The sequence below is a fragment of the Manis javanica genome, chromosome 5 (assembly GCF_040802235.1).
Source record: "Manis javanica isolate MJ-LG chromosome 5, MJ_LKY, whole genome shotgun sequence".
Lineage (NCBI taxonomy): Eukaryota > Metazoa > Chordata > Mammalia > Pholidota > Manidae > Manis > Manis javanica.
The window spans coordinates 26,472,277-26,485,757 of NC_133160.1; the positions used below are offsets into that span (position 1 = coordinate 26,472,277).

A 13,481-nucleotide genomic window follows, 5' to 3' on the forward strand; every position below is an offset into this window, starting at 1 on the left:
CTGTCTTGGCACCTGTGACAAATCACAAACCCTCAGTTAGATGATACGACTTTCTCTTTAAAGCACACTCTCATATTCCTGAGATCTTACACTCTTTCTATGGAACATAGGTTCATGCTAGACAAGAAAAGATTGCTTCAAATCTCAAAGATTCAGGAAGGTAAATTTATTATAGGCTTGTCCTAATCTAATAAGAAAAGTATAAAAATGCTCCGAGACCTTTTGAACTATTCAAGTGTACTGATTATTTGCTAAGTTCTCCCGAAAGCACCTCAATCACAAATTTAATATCCTCCCACCCATAAATTAAAGACAAAAAAACACTTTAGTGACCCAACTACACCCATCCCCCAATGCTCTCATTTAGTTCAGTCTGTTAGAGAAAACTTCACACATCACACATAAGGGCCTGTGCATGGTGCACATAATCACTGCTTATTCCAATCATGGGAAAGCTAATACAGAGCCCTCAGTTATAGGCTCACTGGGGTCTAGAAAAATTACCAACCTGGAGAACATGAGAAACCTGTTTGGAACATAATAACAGTAATTTTCTCTCTGACCTCCACAAGATTCCTTCAATCTTTTATGCTAAGTCATCAGAAATACACACCCAAAGTCAAACCTTTTAAAAACCTGAATGTTCACCTTTTCAAATAAATGTACTTATCAAGGATCTAGTGCTGCCACCCAAGTTTTGAATTTTGTTGTTATCACTCAGCCACTGGGACCAAATGAAAAATCAAGTCTTTTAGTCTAATCATTTTTATCAGCCAAGTTACATCCATCAAGGAGGTTTCCTGGGTACACCTCTTTGAGCTCCACTGATACAATGTATTAGCCCAAAGAAATAAAGTACCAAACCTATTATAGTACTATGCTTTAAAGACAGATGATATTTTCACCTGAATTAGGCATATTTTAAGTGATTTACCAAGTATTCTGCTAAACCCATACTGTATTAAAGTTCAGAGCATTAAGAACTGAGGGAAGGGAACAGTTCTGGCAGCACATCTCATAGCAAAGGCTAAAGGAAGGCAGGACATGGCTGATACACACCAAGGTGCTTAAAGAGGTCAAACACCTTGTTTTTTGGGTGTTGAGAGGCATGTGAGATGCACAAACACAATTAGGACTTAAGAAGAAAAAAAGATTTCCAAGTCAAGTCCTCCACCCTGAATAGCCAAAGCAATCCTGAGGAGGAAGAAGAAAGCAGGTGGGATTATGCTCCCCAGCTTCAAGCTCTACTACAAAGCCACAGTAATCAAGACAATTTGGTACTGGCACAAGAATAGACCCATAGATCAGTGGAAAAGACTAGAGAGCCCAGATATAAACCCAAGTATATATTGTCAATTAATATATGATAAAGGAGCCATGGACATACAATGGGCAAATAGCAGCTTCTTCAACAACTGGTGTTGGCAAAACTGGGCAGTTGCATGCAGTTGAATGAAACTGGATTATCGTCTATCCCCATACACAAAACTAAACTCAAAATGGATCAAAGACCTGAATGTAAGTCATGAAACCATAAAACTGCTAGAAAATAACATAGGCAAAAATATTCTGAATATAAACATGAGCAACTTTTTACTGAATGCATCTCCTCGAGCAAGGGAAACAAAAGAAAAAATGAACACATGGGAGTACATCAAACTTAAAAGCTTCTGTGCAGCAAAGGACACCATCAACAGAACAAAAAGGCATCCTATAGTATAGAATATATTCATAAATGGCATATCCGAGAAGGGGTTATGATCCAAAATATATAAAGAGCTCACATGCTTTAATACCCAAGAAGCAAATAACCTGATTAACAAATGGGCAGAGGATATGAACAGACCACTTTTCAAAGAAGAAATTCAGATGGTGAACACGCCCATAAAAAGATGCTCCACATCACTAATCATGAGGGAAATGCAAGTAAAAACTACAATGAGATATCACCTCACGCCAGTAAGGATGGCCAGTATGAAAAGACTAAGAACAACAAATGCTGGTGTGGATGTGGAGAAAGGGGAACCCTCCTACACTGCTGATGGGAATGTAAGCTATTTCAACCATTGTGGAAAGCAATATGGAGGTTCCTCAAAGAATAGAAATAGCATTTGACCTGGGAATTCACTCCTAGGAATTTACCCAAAGAATATAATTCTCAGATTCCAAAAGACATATGCACCCCTATGTTTATTTCAGCACTATTTGCAATAGCTAGAATACAGAAGCAACCTAAGTGTCCATCAGGAGATGCATGGATAAAGAAGAGGTGGTACATATACACAACGGAATACTACTCAGCCATAAGAAACAAACAGATTCTACAATTGGCAGCAACATGGGAGGAGCTGAAGGATATTATGCTCAGTGAAATAAGCCAGGCGGAGAAAGACAAGTACCAAATGATTTCCCTCCTTTGTGGAGTATAACACGAAGCAAAACTGAAGGAACAAAACAACACAGACTCTCAGACTCCCAAGAAGGGACTAGCAGTCACCAAAGGGGAGGGGTGTGGGAGGGTGGGAGAAGGGGATTCAGGGGTATTATGATGGGCACACATGGTGTGGGGGGGATCAGGGGGAAGACAGTTTAGTACAAAGAAGGCAAATAGTGACTCTGGCATCTTACTACGCTGATGGGCAGTGACTGCAATGGGGTGTGGCGGGGACACGATAACAGGGGTGAATGTAGTAACCACATTGTTTTTTCATGTGAAACCTTCATAAGAGTGTTTATATCAATAATACCTTAATAAAATAGAATTTTTTAAAAACCCAAAGAAACAAACTCAACTCCTCGGTCTGGGGAGGGTCAGCGTATCTTACCGGCAGCAAGGCCTCCAAGGGGATCGGAGGAAAGGAGTGGGGACTGAGGGGTGAATGGGGTAGCGACGGGCCGCGGGAGCCGGCGGGGCGGGGCGGGCGGGTGGGCGGCTCCTGGCCTCCGGGGCGGGGCCGAGCTGCGGGGGGCGTAGCTTGCTGAGAAAATTTCCCATGCGGAGGGATCTCCGAGATCTGGCAGGCGAGCGGGGCCCAAGGATCTCTGCCACACGAACTCCCTTCGCTAGCGCGCCGGGGCCAGAGGCGAGGCGAGCTTTGTGCGTTGGCCGCGCGCGTTCCGAAGTTGCCGGGAGACGGCGCGCGAAGGCCGTCTCGGGGCTCGCGGCTCAGTGCCCACCCCTCCTGCGGGAGTCAGCGCATGGTACAAAAATCACACCCACTCTTATGCTGCCTTGAGCACCTTGACCATGTTTTTATGAACGTTAACGTCTCTCCCCATTGTTTCCTCCTTTTGCGCCCCTTCCAGGAGGGAAGTAGAGGGTTAGGGACGTGATTAGTCTTCACTGCCACATGGTACTTGTTGGGGGGAGGGGTCTTCACTGGCCAGCTCCTGGTCCCAGTGGCTGGGAATGTCCTGTGAGACCCTCCCCTTCCTCCCTCCCCATCCATTGCCTTGATGGGCTTCGTCATGGCCAGAAACCGGGGACCTCTTGGGCACATTCGGCCCCAAATGAGGGCAGGCATGGGGACAGCGTGTCCACGCCTGCCTTCTCCCCAGGCTGGGAAGTCAGGGACCGCAGACCCAGGTCTCTCTAGCCCAGGGGCTCTTAAATATGGTGGTAGGAGGGGCCAGCCTGAAGGACATGGGGTTCTGTGTCAGCCCTAGGGTCAGGCTGTTAAGATACCGTGGGTCAGGGCATGGGTCATAGGACAGGGAAGCTCTGCTTGGGGGTGAGGTCCTGCTAAGCCAGGGCCTGGTTCTGAGTCCAGGCTCTGGGCCCAGCTGACCTCTTCACGTGCCAGGGCAGGCCCCCTGTGCAGGCAGGTACATCCAAACAGCTGGCCAGCCCTGCCCAGCACATAGCCCAGCTGTAGTTGTCTCGGCAAAGCAGCCAAACAGCCTGCCAGCAGTGTTTGGGAAAAACCACCACAAGCAGCATGTGGCTGGGAGGTGGGCTGCAGTCAGTTTCTGTAGGTCGTCCTAAGCCCACGAGTGAATGGTGTATGCACTGGCAACTGGGTCCCTTTGCGCGCACTGGCCATTACTGGGTGACAGGGTGTGTCATGCAGTAGACACGCATGCGCATGAAGGCTGCTTGCAGAAACTGACCGAGTGGCGGTAAGCAGGTGTTAGTCCTCCACACGGGCATGTTAGGCTAGGGTTCAACCTGATTACAAAAACAAAAACAGGTTTACTGAAGTCTAAAGATCACTTTCAGAAACGAAACTTTTTAAGCTGGTAAAAGATTTAAAACTTTTAAATACATTGCTTCCAAATTGATGGCCATTGACAAGGTCAGGATGGAGTTTTAGAGGATGAAGCTTCTCATCTCAGGGTTTTCCATCAGAAGGTGGGTCTGGGAGCACGAATTTTGTTCTGCTTTAGGCATTAAACCCTTCCTTGGCCACGCCCTCCGGACGGCCCCTGTGATTCAACCCCAACTGTCTGGGGACCTTCCAAGAGCAGGACAATGCAAAATTCCCTGTGATCTCTGCTCTTTAAAAAGAGAATGAACGTAGAGAAAGCCATAACTGCTGCTTTGTCCAAGCTACCTTGGGCAGCAAGGACAGTTGACTCCTTGAATCACTGGGGTACAAGCCAGGGAAGTCTTCCTGGAGGCTGTGGCAGGCAGGGCCACAGACAGCCGGCACTCAGGTGGAGGTGGGCGCCCTTCCCTTCCTGTGGCCCACCCCCACTGGGGCTGGGGCCCTTGAGTGGGGAGGCCCCGCCTTGCCCCTGCGGAGTCCTCAGACAGCCCATTGACCCCAGCCTTCCTCTCTCCCCGGTGGCTGAGCACAGTGGCCGAAAAGTCGCGGGTGCCGCAGCTGGAGGAGGAGCTGACCCTGCGACGCGGCGAGATCGAGGAGCTGCAGCAGTGCTTACTGCACTCGGGATGGCCGCCCGCCGCCCGCCGCACACCCGGAGGCTGCCGAGACACTGCAGCCACGGGAGCGGCTTCTGTTGGCCAGCAAGGAGCACCAGAGGGAGAGCAGAGAGCAGTGCTGCGGGACAAGTACGAGAGGGCCCTGAGGGCCTACTAGGAGGAGGTGGAAAAGCTCCGGGTGGCCAACGAGAAGTACACGCAGGAGTGGCGGAAGGTCCAGCAGGCCACCAGCGAGAAATGGGGCTCATGGACAACTGGAAGTCCTAGCTGGACTCACTGGCCTCGGACCACCAGAAGTCCCTGGACGACGTCAAGGCCACCCTGAACTCAGGCCCTGGGGCCCAGCAGAAGGAGAACGGAGAGCTGAAGGTAGGGATGGAGGGCATCGAGATGGAGCACCAGCTGGAGCCGGGCAACCTGCAGGCCAAGGGCAGCATCGAGACGGCCATGCACATGAAGGAGAAGGAGGGCCTGCAGCAGAAGCCGCAGGAGGCCCAGGGTGAGGTGGCTGGGCTACAGCAGCACTGGTGGGCCCAGCTGGAGGTGCAGGCTGGCCAGCCCCGGCAGGAGCTGCAGGAGGCCCAGGACGGGTGCCGCGATGCCGAGCTGCGGGTGCACGAGCTGGAGAAGCTGGCTGTGGAGTACCGGGGGCAGGCACAGGCCATCGAGTCTCTCAAGGAGCAGATCTCCCTGGCCAAGAGGAAGATGCTGGATGACCAGGTGCTGCAGTGAGCAGAAGCCCAGAGCAAGCAGGAGGCTGCGAGGCTGCAGGAGAAGCTTCTGGTTGATGAAAACAGACTCCAGGCTCTCGAGTCCCTGTGCTTTCCCAGCACACCAATGTAGGCAGCCACCCCTGCTGCTAGGGGGTACCCATGGGCTGTGTGTGAGGGTCCAGCTGTGGAGGGCCTGGGTGTTTACTAGCCACTTTGTCCCAGCCTGGGGAGGCATTCTCCTTGTCCCCAGGTGCATGCCTGGGGAAGATCCTTGTCCTTCCATCAGTCAGAAGGGCAGCTGGGCCTGGTGACTGGGGCCCCAAGGTGGTCTGATCGACGTGGCTGGGCAGCAGAGAAGAACCCCTCGGCACTGAGAACGGGTTTCTCCGACTCCCCGCATCCCTGATTCACCCAGATGTCTTCCTGTGGAGGGCAAGCCCTGTGCATTCCCAGAGGGCCCATCTCCAGCACAAGCACCTGGAGGTGGCCCCCTTTCTGCCAGTCCTAATGAGACTGAGCAACAGTCCAGCAGCCACTTTCTGAGAGTGTGGGTGTCCCCAGAGTGGGCTCTGGAAGGCTAGAGGTGGATGGCCAGAGAGGCTGCTCCCACTAATACCAGTTTTGCCCCAAATTCGGAAGGCTGAGGCCCTTGGTAGCGTAGGCTATGTCCACTCCAGCATGACCAGGAAAGACCTTCACGTGGCTCCTGCCAGGCCGCACACTGCCCCATCTCCCCCGAACTCCCCCGAAGTTGCTATTGGCTCCATAGATGAGCAAACCAAGCCTCTGAGATGAGTAACTTTCCCAGGTTTCTTGCTCATCAATGACAAAGGGCATATCCAGCCTACTGCCGAGGGGCCCACAGGGCGTCCAGGATGACGGTGATCAGATCTTGCCTGAAGGGACACCCAGCAGCATAATCGTGGCTTTCATTCAAGCCCTGGGGCTTGTTGAGCCTGTGGTTCTCCTTGTTCATTTAAACCAGAACTTGGCATCTGAGCAGTAAGTGTTCAGGAGTTCCAAGGGCTGGGTACCTTTCTTGTGAAAGGAGCTCTGCCTGCGTCATACCTCGAGGTCCCCCTGCAGGGGCCTTCTCGCCCGCTCCTCCCTGTTCTTAGCAATTGCTCTGCCAGGACCCTGGGCAGAGGGAAGAGGAAGAGTCCCAGGTGAGCTTGTGTGCACGTGGCCTGACTGGCTGCCCAGGGCAGGGGTTTAGGCCTGGACCCCTGGTCTCCCTGGACCCCCCTAGTCAGGGAGGTTTTGGACGGCTGTGGTTCCACAGGACAGCACCCCATTCAGTCAGAGACCTTGGGCTGAAGATTGGGTGGTGACCTCAAGGATCCCATCTCTTGACTTCCATACATATGGGCCTCCACCCAGATCCACATGCCTCCCAAATTCAGAATTTTAAGTCCAGGGACAGCTAGATTTTGGTCTCATGCAGAAAGTGTGGTAATTTTAAAGAAATGTTTTAGTGTGTGTCTCATTTTGGGTGCTTAATCACAGCTAGCTGAGACTAAAATGGGGCTTGGGATGCATGAGCAGAAGCATGAGGGGCAGGCTGGTGGAGGTGACTGCCTGTTCAGTGCTGTGCTGCCGTGACTGGATTCTGCAGTGTTCGATTCTGGGAAACTGCATGCTCATCGGACAGCCAGCTCGGATGGTGCCCCCTACCTGCCACATCCTGGAGGGAGGTCTCCGGGTGGAAGCCGCTAGAGGTGGGGGGCTCTAACAGCCCCCGCTACAGGCCTGAGGCCAGCTCTGAGCAGTCCGCTGGAGCTGCGTTCCCAGGAAGCCCAGCCTGGCTTCTTCCTCTGTGGTGCTGCGCAAGGCCTTTTCTGCGTCTCAGTCTTCTCCGTAGAACAGGGAGTTGAGTAGTTTAGAGGAGACTGCTGGTAAAAGAGCAGTGTCCTGTCTGGCACACAGTAGGTGCACACTATAACACATGGGAGCTAGTCCCCTGCCCTACCCCTCCCCTTCAACCCATGTGGACCTCTCACGTTTGCGGCAACCCTTTCCGGGAGCCCTGGCCTTCACAGCCTGACAGGACCTTTCTCAAATGCCTGGCTCCTGGCTCAGGTCCTGGCACCTTGCTTCTCTGGAGCTCTTGTCTCAGGGAACCACCCCATCTGCTGGGCTGCTCGGCATTCTGGCCAGTGTGGGGATGCGGGCCCATGGTTCCAGGTGCCCCCTTCAGGGGACAGTTTTGTGTCTTCTGGGACTCAATAGATTGAGAATTGGCAGGACCCTTGGGGTCACCCAGCCATCCTCCCCACACGCCTGACACCTGCTGTTGTCGAGTTCTCCCAGCAGCTGGCAGCCCTGGGAGCCGGACGTCATCACCTCTGCCGTAGGCCCGGAGGCTGGAGTGGGCACAGGGACGGGCTTGCTGAGATCCTCATGGTCATAGCTGCCTGGCCCTGCTTGAGCAGGGGAGAGGCCCTGGGGAAGGCTCTGTGACTGAGCCTCGATCTCCACAACTGAGCATGGGAACATCCCTGCTGTAGGGGTACGGTGGGTGGCAGACATGTGGTGTGGTGGGTGTGTTGGAAGTGCTGGTGCCGTGGACTCCTGGCCCTGCTGCCATGAGCACCCCACAGCCTCACGTGCCAGCTGCATCCCTGAGGACCCACTTGTGGCCTCTGCCTGTTTCCTCCCCGGCAGAATATCCATGTGTGGGACTTGCAGGACCACATATGCCACCAGCCCTTCTGTGGAAAGCTGTTTGCCCCGGGAAGCTGCCCTGTCACCTGTGCCTACTTCCACCCCAACGACAACACCCTGGTCTGCAGCACCTTTTCAGTGAGTGCTGTGCAGCAGGGGCGTGGCTACACATAGAGGGTGGCCACTGTGGCCAGGGTCTGTGTCCCCCAGGACACCCAAGGGATGGTCATGTCCTGTCCCTCCCGAGACGGTGCTTTATTTACGCCATGAGGACGAAGCTGAGAGTGTGGCTTTCCCATGAGGATCCCATCTCTTGGGATTTCCTGGAAGACTGTTTCTAGGCCCCCAGCCTGTCACCCTCTCAGATGCTGCTCTTTTCCTGATCTGTGCATCCTCCAGACTCTCCTCCTGGAAGCCCGGCCTGATCCCCACGCTGGGTCAGGAGCCTCCCCACTAAGCTCCCTTGGCCCCATGCCTTCCCCTCAGTATTGGCCCTCATAACTGTCCTGTCTGTCTCTTGGGACTTGCCTGCTAAATCATGACTTCCCTCCAGGAAGGCAGGGCCCACACCTGAGCAGTCCCTCTGGAGAGGACTTGGAGAGAACTGATGTGAAGACTGTCTGTGAGCTGTGACTTAGCTGGTGCCCATGTGCCCTGTGTCCTGCCCCTGCCCCCAGAGGACAAGATATATGGGAGAAGCACAAGGGGCTGACTGTCCAGGGTGGTGTGGGGCCTAACGACAAGATGGGATTTAGGAGAGGCCTGGACAATGGGCAGCCAGTGGATGGGAGGTTCTAGGAAGGCTGATGAGGTGTCATTTGTGGTTGGGAGGAAGGGGTAGCTCCACAGAGGCCTGTACTCCCTGTTGGCCAGCCACCCTGGCACACATGCCAGCCTTGTGCCCCTGACTGGCTCTCCCCAGATAGTGAGTTTCATGGGTCCCTACATCTCTGCTGAGTGCCAGAGTGGCTGCAAGCATTTGTTGAATTAAGTAGGCTTTTGAAGCTCATTTCAGGTCATCACACATTATCAAATCCCTGCTCTTTGTCAGGAGCAGAAAATACATTAATTAGACACTGTCCCATCCCTCAAGGAATCTACAGAGTAGAAGGAGAACAAAGAATTTCAGTACAAAATGCCATGTGTTGTCATGAAGATGTGTTAGGTGGCTCGTGGAGCACAGAGACATTGATCCTTAGATAGGCCCAGGGCAGAGGGTAGTCAGGGAAGGCTTCCCAGAGGAGGGACATCAGATCGAGGCTTTAAACTCCTCTGAAGTCATGAGGGACCTTTGGCTTGGACTTTGGGAGTTATGAGAACACTAGGGTTTGGGAGTCTTGATCTCAGAGAATAGAGGCCACGGAGTAGGGGTGAGAGGCATGCTGGGGAGCTGAGGGGCCTGGCTGGCTCAGGCTTGTGCACAGTCTGGATGTCTTAATGTCTGTAAAATCTCTCCCTGGGCACAGTCACTGAGGGCAGAGCCCTCTGACTGCCCAGCTGTCTGCCCCTCTCCTTGCTTACAGATTGGAATCCTAAAAGGGTACTTGGAGACCCAGGGGTGTGGGAATGGATGGGAGAAGACCACACTTACAGCTCACCCCTGTGCGCCATCCTGTACAAAACGAATTTGAAGCAGGTGAGTGGGCCATGCTCGTCTCTGGGGCAGGCGTTCCTGGTGACACAGGCAGGACCCAGACCTCCCGATGTGTCTGAATCAGCAGCCAAGGGGCAGTCAGTGCCCGTGGTGGGGTGGGGCGAACTCTCACGGCCGGCAGCTTGGTGGAGGCTTGGCCAGTGGTGAGGTGGGAGGTCCGCAACTCGGCCAGTGGATCTCCTGCCTCCTCTGACCTGCAGCCTGGCCACCGCCTCAGGTCGGTTCCCACAGGCAGCATCTCTACATGAGTGGGAGATGGTGTGCTAGGTGTGGGCTGCTCTGCTAGGTTCCCAGGGGGGTTCTGATCCTGGGCACCACTTTCTAGGGGAGCTGTTCTTGGACTTTGTCCACTGTGGGACGAAAGAGAGGCCCAGGCTGTGGGTAGCTCACTGATCCCGAGAAGAGATCTCTGCATTGAGCAGGGCAACTGGGCACGTGGTGTGGGGACATGATTTCTGAAGTGTGGGGACAGAGAGGGTTCTTGGGACCGCTGCCTCCTTCCCCTGGGATGCCTTTCCTGGCCTGGGATCTGGGCAGGGCAGGCTGCATCTGCTGCAGCTTCGGCCACCCAAGACCAGAGCTCCCGTCTCTGCACTCCCCTCTCTTCTGGGCTCCTGGCACCACCGGACTACACACTTTAGGTCTCCCGCATGCCTTCAGCTGGTTTTAGCACCCCCCTACCTCTCAGGCTTTTTCAGATGTTTTCAGGAGGAGCGGTGGTCAGAAAGAGAACTCACCTACCACTACTGTAGCAAGGGCTGTAATGGCAGCAAAATGTTGTGTTGTATGAGGTGACCATCCTTTACTCTCAACATGTCCCTACTTAGGGGAAAGTTAGCCTATTTCCTGTAGGTTTCCCTGCCTTTCATCCCACCACCCCATGATTAATGCTTCAGTAAATGTCTTTTCTGAATTAGAGATGATTTTCTCTGCATAGATTCTGATACATTCTATTTCCAAGTTAAAGGGGATTTCTCCTATCTTGTTCCTTCCATAAGAGCTGTGCCTGTTGGTACTGCCCTGTGCACAGAGCAGAGGAAGGCCAGTTTACAAGAGTGTCTTATCTGGCATCAGGAGAGCCCTGAATGCCTGTCTTCTCAATGTATGGAGGGGTGTTGAGCTAGTCCCAGCCATGACAGGCAGAAGCCACCTGTGGGAGTGGGGACACTCTACTCTCCAGGATCCCCAGTTGTGTGCTTCCCCACAGGTGGTAAGCGGCTGCCTGAATGGCATGGTGAATGTGTGGGAGACTGCGACAGGCAGGAGTAGGGTGGAGTTTTCTGTGACTCGTGACCAGCACGTGGAGCTGACCGCGATGTCCTTGGATGAGTCAGAGCGGGACCTGCTCACGTGTTTGCGTGATGGCACCGTAAAGATGTGGAACTACAGCACTGGTGAATGCCTGCTCACCTTCCCCAACCCAGACCAGCTGGAGGTCAGTGTGATTCAGGGGGCCTCTTAAGAAGCAAAGCACAGCTCCCATGACCCTGGGATACACTATGTTTTATGCTGCCCTTAACAGCTGTGCACAGGCACTGCCAGGCTTCATAGCTCCCTGAGCCTCTGTGTCCTTGTGCATGAAGTAAAGGTAGGTAACAGTGCCTGTCCCTAATAAGTGTCCTACGAATGGTAACTACCCTGCTTTTCTAGTTTGTTAGCATTTCCTATCCCATGTATGAGAACTTTGGTTGGCATTTCTAGCAGTGGGGTCAGGTGATTCAGAGCCACCCTGTTCACCCCTATTGGGAATTGCCTGACAGGGTTATAGGGACAGTCTGTGGGAATGGCATAAGCCAAAGCCAGTCCACAGAGCAGTACCACTTTGGGACTTGAGCATTCCTATCCCTATGACAGTCCTTTAACCAACTCAGATGGAGCACTTGGCTAAGAAGCTAGGGATCTGAGTACTGGTTCAGATCCTATCACTCAGTGGTTTGACCCTAACCAAGTCACTTGTCTGTTTCCCACTTTTTGCCCTATAAAACAGACATGGATATCTACGTTTTCTACCTCCTCCAAGTTCATCTAATGAGTTAATGGGATGTGAAGGCACTCTAGGGAATTCTCACCCTCCTGGGGAGTTTTGACTTCTGCTTAGTACAGTTAGGAAGGCATTCGGGGCCCAGAACCATTTTCTCTGAGGTGCCTTAGAGTTTGGCTTTCTTTCATTTTCAACAGATTAGTGGGATTATTCATATGAACAAAGTATTCTGCGTGACTGGGTGGAGTAGGAGAATCACGTACTTCATGTGAGTAGCAAGGGTGCATGCAGGTAATAAGGGCGACTGACTGTTCCCTCTCTCATTTAGACAGCTTCCGCCATTCCAGCTTTGCTTGTGGTTGGAACACTAGGCAGGAAATAAGTGGTGGGCAGCGTCCAATGCTTCATCTGCCCATCCATCCATTCATCCTCACCCCTTGAGGTCAATATATTCTAGAGTTTGTGCAAGGTGCTGCAGATGGGTATGAACAAGAGTGGAGTCTCCATCCTCCTGGAGTGTCTAAGGGGAGGCAGACACTAATCAAATAACGGCATTCATAATGAGTGCTGTGCAAAACAAGTACAGGTCTCTGAATTAGTCTCAGGAGTGATCAGAAAAGGCTCATCTGAAGAGGTCAGGGGTGAGGTGGGACCTGAAGAGTGGGCAGGAGGAGTCTCAGTGAAGCAGTGAGCACCTGGGGTAAGAGGAGCATTCCAGGCAGAGGGAACAGCCTGGGCCAGGCCCCTTCCTCGTCGGAGGGCCTTTCTAGGGCCATGGCTTTCCCTGCTCTAACCTTCAATCCTTACTCAGGTCACTGAATGGGGCGAATGTGTCGGGTTTGTTTTTGTCCAACTCCCAGGACAGGGCCTTGTAGCAAGCACTTAGTAGGTGAGGTCAGAGGAACAGAGCTTCAGTCCCTCTCTGACACCCGAGGGTGTCTTCTGAGTCAGCTCCTGGGATCCCAAAGGCCTTGAGTTTCCCCCAGTGGACCGTGAAGGCTGAGCTCTTGCCCCCCTGCCTCTGGCCATGCGTGCAGGATCCACAAGACCAGGCCTGTGCTCCTGTCCCACCACTGGCAGACCTTCCACAGGGAGGACATCCTGAGCATGGCCACGTACCAGAGCCAGTGTCTCGGGACCTCCTCTTGCAGTGGGGACATCCTCTTCTGGAACATCAACACGTTCAAGCCCATCTTCGGTTTCTATGCCTCTGTGAGCGCCTTGCCCCAGTCACCCAAGGAGGTCTGGTCAGCAGGGACACACTCTCCTTTCGCCTCTCTCAGCTGTGGGTGAATCTCGTAGGGCCTAGGCAGTAGGGAGCACCCCAGGAAGTAGAGAGGATGGTGGCCACTTGTTCTGGAGGAGGGTGGGAGCTAGGTAGGCAGGTGGTGGTTTCTATAATCATCCTCATTTGGTAGATGAGCAAACCAAGGCACAGAGAGGTTAAGCATCTTGTCTAAGGTCACACAGCTAGGAAGTGATAAATCCAAACCAGGGCAATCTGACTCTGGTGGAGCCAGCCGTGTTCCCTCTAGTAGATTACTCTTTCCTTGAAGCTGGCTCCCAACTAACCCATCACCATTG

The 13,481-nt window shown here is 53.0% G+C and overlaps 1 protein-coding gene across 1 annotated transcript in view; it reads left to right on the plus strand.

Moving 5' to 3' along the window:
- The first annotated feature begins 2,993 nt into the window (after positions 1 to 2,993).
- Positions 2,994 to 13,481, plus strand: part of LOC140849710 (uncharacterized) — a 40,759-nt gene continuing 30,271 nt past the window's right edge. Inside the window, 10 exon segments of the mRNA XM_073238054.1 lie at positions 2,994 to 3,201; positions 4,771 to 4,961; positions 5,180 to 5,605; positions 6,717 to 6,764; positions 8,263 to 8,400; positions 9,786 to 9,845; positions 9,848 to 9,898; positions 11,124 to 11,351; positions 12,095 to 12,165; positions 12,935 to 13,139. Coding sequence (XP_073094155.1) covers positions 2,994 to 3,201; positions 4,771 to 4,961; positions 5,180 to 5,605; positions 6,717 to 6,764; positions 8,263 to 8,400; positions 9,786 to 9,845; positions 9,848 to 9,898; positions 11,124 to 11,351; positions 12,095 to 12,165; positions 12,935 to 13,139 — 1,626 coding nt within the window.